This window comes from Prosopis cineraria, unplaced genomic scaffold (assembly GCF_029017545.1).
Source record: "Prosopis cineraria cultivar Desert tree isolate PC_DT_omini unplaced genomic scaffold, ASM2901754v1 PC13, whole genome shotgun sequence".
Classification (NCBI taxonomy): Eukaryota; Viridiplantae; Streptophyta; class Magnoliopsida; order Fabales; family Fabaceae; genus Prosopis; species Prosopis cineraria.
The window spans coordinates 17,457,162-17,463,038 of NW_026555344.1; the positions used below are offsets into that span (position 1 = coordinate 17,457,162).

At 32.7% G+C, this 5,877-nt stretch overlaps 1 protein-coding gene across 1 annotated transcript; it reads right to left on the bottom strand.

Annotated features, from left to right (window-relative positions):
• Window positions 1-1,917: 1,917 nt before the first annotated feature.
• Window positions 1,918-4,159, bottom strand: LOC129291610 (14-3-3 protein 1-like). Its single transcript, XM_054929069.1, has 4 exons — window positions 3,515-4,159; window positions 3,014-3,136; window positions 2,256-2,372; window positions 1,918-2,162 (listed from the first exon to the last, which is right to left on the bottom strand). Exons 1-4 carry the CDS (start codon window positions 4,007-4,009, stop codon window positions 2,145-2,147), a joined length of 753 nt encoding a protein of 250 aa, XP_054785044.1. The 5' UTR covers window positions 4,010-4,159; the 3' UTR covers window positions 1,918-2,144.
• Between the last annotated feature and the right edge of the window lie 1,718 nt (window positions 4,160-5,877).

Consider the following 5,877-nt stretch of genomic DNA (forward strand, 5'->3'; position numbering starts at 1 on the left):
TCAGTCTTTATGTTACGCGTTCTTGGTGTCGTTTTCTTCATTTTTTCAACACCTACATGTTTATGCAATCCTTTTTCTTAAAAAACTCATTTTTTAAATACTCATTATTTGGTTTTGTTTTTGGTCGTTATGTTTTTCATTGTTGATTGCATGCAAAACATGTATAACTTTACATGGAACACTCATATTAACTAAGAAGCATATAAACACGTTCATTTTGGCAGTAATAATCATAAAGACAGACAGAGGCAGATTCATGCGTAAACACGGTAAGAAAACAAAAAATTGAATTTATAGATTTGCATGTATATGGTTAAGCAAATCATTATAGGTTCTTCAGACATAGGAAACATAGCCCAAGAAAGATGAAAGTTCTGATATCAATACAAGAATATGAGGAGGAAAGCATACCTTGAGTCATTGATTTACACGGACATATGCGGGAACAAAGCTACACCGGTCGAACTTCGTTCGGATACACATAACAAATGCACACATTGAGAGAATGAAGAGCCAGGAAAAACAAAAAAAACGTTCGGTTCTTTCTTTCATGCAAAAAACAAACTACTGAGAATTGCACCCCTAACCATCTCTTATGGAACGTGCGGTAGTTGCTTCTTAACCGTTCATGACCCAAATTCCAAGGTTGGAGAATATTATATTTGAGGCCCTGAGTAAATTGCACATCGAACCCAAACATTTCTCATAATTGTGACAAAAATCCCATTTCTCAATTTGGGCTTTTACATGGGCCTGATCCACCAAGGGTGGATAACCCAACAACATATATACATGAATTTGTAAGAAAATTATAATGTCTTATGAGACTACTTTATTATAACTAATTTACCATATGTAAAATAACAAAACAAATATTCTTGGACTTACATCCTTTTGATTGCTATTAACTAATGATTGGTAGCCATTGACTGGTCACTGGCCAGCATAACTAGTCAAAAATAAGTTTTTTTAAAAAATTATTTTTTAATATTAGAAATTTACAATTTAAACTTCTTATTTTTAAGAGCTGACCTATTATAATATTATTAAATTAATATTTATGAGTCAACTTTACATATTTACAAATTAAATATCTTAAATTTATTGAATGTCAACATGGTAGATTTAAAATTAAATTTATATAATTTTTACAATAATATTCAATTTTTACAAATTGATTTATGAGTCAATTTTTTCAATGGGTGAAAGAGCAAATTAGCCTATAAATGTTTGATCCAAAAGTGTTTGGGCCCTACTTATTTTTTTGTACAATGTTCTCTTCAACTTTGAATATTAATTGATCAAGGAAAAAAAAACCTCAAAAGTTATTACAAAAATGGGCTAAAACATTATAATAAAGGACCTAAAAAATACATACAATAACCCAAAAAAATTATAAAAGATGAACAAGAAAATTTTTTTGGTCTTATTTTGTACTTTTTGATGTCTTTTATTATTTTCTTGTCAACTAAATTAAAATTAACTTTTGTTAACTATAAGGGCTATATTGCACCATTTTCAAAAGTGGAAAAAAAATATTGCACAAAAAAAATAATAAGTTTAGAGTCTTAGACACTCCTATACCAATATTTTATCATATCAATTTCCTTTTTTAGATTTTTAAAATTTATTGGCCAAACCTAGAAATTCACAACTTAATAAGGTAAAAACAATTAGTCTACTTGTAATAATTATATTTACAATAGTATGATAACAGGCTACTTAATTATTCACATCAAGTGTCCCTTTTTGAATATTTCAAATTCGGCCACATATCCCTTTTTCGAATCATACATATAATAAATACCCTGTTTAAAAAAATGTAATGTATAATCTATGATAAATTCTAAATGTGCCGGTAAGGGGAAAAAAAAAACAAGATTCTGTGTCAAAAAAAAGTATCCTTTTTCGTTAATAATTGAGTCAGATTACACTTAAAAGGGCTCCACCGCCACACACTGCCCTCCTCAAATTATTGTGGAAATCAAGCGCATTTATCATATCGTCTGAAATCTATAATAGAAAGAAAACATCATATTGCGTGTCACGTACAAGGGAAGTTCCTAATCAAGCACCGAGAAATGACATTCAGAGTCCACCTCCTACAGATGAATAATAGGACCCGCCATTCCCTACAATGGATGTCAGAGGTCGTCCAGGTCCTGCATGTACGACGATCAATACAGTTAATTAGTTAAACTCAAAGTGAAAAGGGCGGGAAGGGAAGAAGTGGGGCGAGTTCTATAGTTAATTACCTGAGAATCAGTAGTCCAGTAGGTAACGTTGTCTTTCAAAAGTTGCATGATATTTGTGCTTTCTTTACAGTGCTCTTCTTTCATAGTATCCAGCTCAGACATTGCATCTTCAAAAGCCTTTCAAAAAATGAAAACCAGCAAGAGCTTAGTAGATTTTCGAATTGAGTGTCTATTCCTGTTTTTCTGTTTTTGTCCTCGGAATTAGCAAAGCATAAACGGGAAATAAAGAGAAGGATAGATTCGTTTACCATGAAAAAGAGAGAAGGATGGAGCCTAAGGAAGTGGGGAGTAATGTCACAAGAATCAAGATAGGTATAAATTTAGCATATGGCTTATTGATTCTTGGCAGCTGAATAACTACATTTTACACGTTAACAGCACATTCCCCCCCCCCTTCTTGTGGAAAGTGGAATCTTCCCTATCTGATTTATAAATGAACCAAAAAAAAAAAAAGAATTACGACAAACTAGCCGTTCCAATGAACTAACTGGCACCTAACTGGAATGCAAAGAACAGGCAGCAAGCTTCATGGGCAGAATTCGTAGCAGCAATAGAAGATTGCATTTCAAAGAACACTGCACGTAATTAGGGAAACAAACTACTAGAGCAAGTCTACAAAAATAATCTACTGTGCGTCTTTACACTCTGATCCACATAACGGACAGAGTCAAGAAGTATGGACGTGTTTCATGAGTAAATTAAAATTCCATTCAAAAGTTAAAAATACCATATGATATCAGACTGAAGATGAAGCATACCTGGTTAGCCATCTCGTATGCTTTCGTAGATTGCTGGAGAATTTCGTAGTGGAATACCGAAAAGTTAAGTGCCAGACCCAACCTTACAGGATGAGTCGTAGATAGATCCGCATTAGCAATGTCCTGGGAGGTACAAATTATCAGCAAGCCCAAAGTTTAATAGACTAAGCAACAGAAAAATATCAACTCTGACTTCAGTTAACAATCCTGCTACTTAAAATGAGCAGAACTATTATAGACTAAGCAACAGAAAAATAATGTGGGCCCAAGTACATTAATTGGGACAGAAACATAAAGTCTCAATTAATTAAAAACAAAGAGTACATTAAAGCAGTAATAAAGAAGCTCTGGAATCTGAATCTTCAGGATTCGGTTGGCATCGTCGACCCTGTCGATGCCCAAATACTTAATGAACTAGTGAAAAAACGTAATCATACTTTTAACCTTGGTTCTTCAAAACTGAAAGTAGCATTTCCAGAGCTAATTAGAGAAAATGATTACCTGCGCAGCTTTGTAAGCTGACATGGCATCGTCAGCAGCAGCCTTCCCTTCCCGCCCAACCCTGAACTCGGCCATATACCTATGATAATCTCCTTTCATTTTCAAATAAAAGACCATCGACTCACTGGTAGAAGCGGAGGGAATCAGATAGGAGCGCAACAGCTTCAAGATACTATCACCCACCTTGGACAGCTCGGACTCGATTTCGGATCTAAAATTCTTGACAAGAGGAACAAGGTCGTCGTTCTTGTGAGCCTCCTCCTTCTGCTCGATGCTGCAGAGGGCCCGCCAGGAGGATCGTAGGGAGCCACTGAGATTCTTGTAGGCGATAAAGACGAGATTCCGCTCCTCGACGGTGAGCTCGGAGGAAGGAGTTGAACGCAGGACAATATTCCTCATGAACGTGACCATCTCCTCGAATCTCTCGGCTTGCTCGGCCAACTTAGCTACGTACAGACATTGATCTCTGGTCAGGTTTTCCGGCGATAAGGCCATTTTCCCGCCCGTTTTACAGAGAGTGGAGTGAGAATCCTTGAAGGTGTACGTGGTTTGGGCGAAGGAATGATCGATCTCTCCCGGTGAGAACCACTGTCTTCTTTATTCGATAACCTCTCTCTTCTTCCTTTTTAAATCCAATCCAAAGATGGTTGATTCGCAAGTTCATAAGTTCGATGGAATCAACGACATTATAATTATATAAATAATAATCAAGATTAATTCAAGAGTGTGCAACCGACTGGTGTTGAAAATTCAATTTCGTTTACAAATAAAATAAATAAATTGATCCAACTATACCGAACCGAATTGGTTAGGAGATCTCCGACTAAGTTAACCTCTGTTAATTTGTTAAGATTCCGTTGTAATGAACTTCGTTAAAAATCAGAAGCTTGAAGCCTGTGATGACCAATAAGGCAAGTCAAGCACTTCTATTTTCTTATTAAATAAAATTTAAGAAAGAGGCTACTGTGCATAAGTTACGTGTTTGCTAAATGAGTAATTCAATATTTTATAAAAAAGTATAACGCGAACATAACTTTTAGTCTCTATATTTTTTTTTATTTTAAGTTCTTACATTTTTATTTTTTATTATTTTTGGTCCCTCTATAAGCAAAATATAGGAACTTGAATGGATCCAAAATAATGAAAAATAAAAATATAAGAACTTAAAATATAAAAAAAATTATGAGGACCAAGAGCAAAACGTGAGTAAAATATAGAGATCAAAAATTATGTTTATCTAAAAATATATACCAAATTGTTCCTAACAAGCTCTTGTTTTTTTTTTTTTGTTTTTGCTTCGGCCTAAGTCCCATCCAAGAAGTTTGGAGTTTAAACCAAATGAATGGAACTATATTTTATCGGGTTTGTTAAGTTAAGTTTTATTCCATTTTTTGCCTAGTTTATTTTTAATACGTATCAAGATTCAGACTAATTGAACCAGCATTTACTTCAGTGTCAATAAGAGTATTAACTCGATACGTAAAAAGTTAAAAACTAATTCAACAATTATGCTTGAACTTGAAATTCATGACTTTTCAAGTAAAATATTATTAATAATATAAAATATATAGCAAATCATACATAAAATTACAAGAAACTCGTTACATTTCCATTTGCGATGCTTATCACTTAGTTGTTTATGTCGCGGTTGTTTTGCTGGCGTTTATTTAACTTGATAAGTGTGAATCGCAATAAAATTGAGGGAAATTTGAATCCAAAGTTGGCATAAAAAATTCACTGGTGCTTGTAAATTATGTTAATTTCTCATCATAGATTGAGGCCATTTTTTTATCTGAATGTTTTGGTTTTTTTTTTGGCACTTTTATTTTACTCTTTGGTTATGAGTACCCTTATTAAGTTTGATCGTCTGTCCAGTTTTTGATTAAATTAGATCATCCCCTTCAACACACATTATTTACAGAATAATTAAAAGAACATAATCGTTTATGGAATTGACAATTCATAATTATAATTTTTATCTTTTTTTTAAACTCCCAAATACACTATTTGCATTTATTTTTATAAATGTAAAGAATCTACTCTTTTCACTAAAAAAATATAAGACATTTTTTTATAGGTTGGATTTTTGAAAATGTAAGGAATTTTTAATATTTCAAGATATAATTAATGTTTTGGCAAAAAAAAGTATAACTAATGTGTTTTTCTAAAAATATCCTTAATAAATAAAGCACTTCATATTTATTTTTAAGTGAAACATTCTATTATTAAGTGAGGGTAAATATGTAAAGATAGTATTGGTTTAAGAACATTTAACTAATTTATTAAAATAATATTAGATTAAAAATATTTGGGATAAAGCAAGTTTTAGTCCCTTATGTTTGAAAGTATTGTTGATTTGGTTT

What these genes read in the sequence shown, in the direction of transcription:
- LOC129291610 (XM_054929069.1), bottom strand. Translation starts at nt 4,009, where the DNA reads ATGGCCTTATCGCCGGAAAACCTGACCAGAGATCAATGTCTGTACGTA. An exon ending in CAGCTTACAAAGCTGCGCAG is followed by an intron (nt 3,137 to 3,514) that starts GTAATCATTTTC and finishes TGTACCTCCCAG; the next exon opens with GACATTGCTAATGCGGATCT. An exon ending in CATACGAGATGGCTAACCAG is followed by an intron (nt 2,373 to 3,013) that starts GTATGCTTCATC and finishes ATTTTTTGAAAG; the next exon opens with GCTTTTGAAGATGCAATGTC.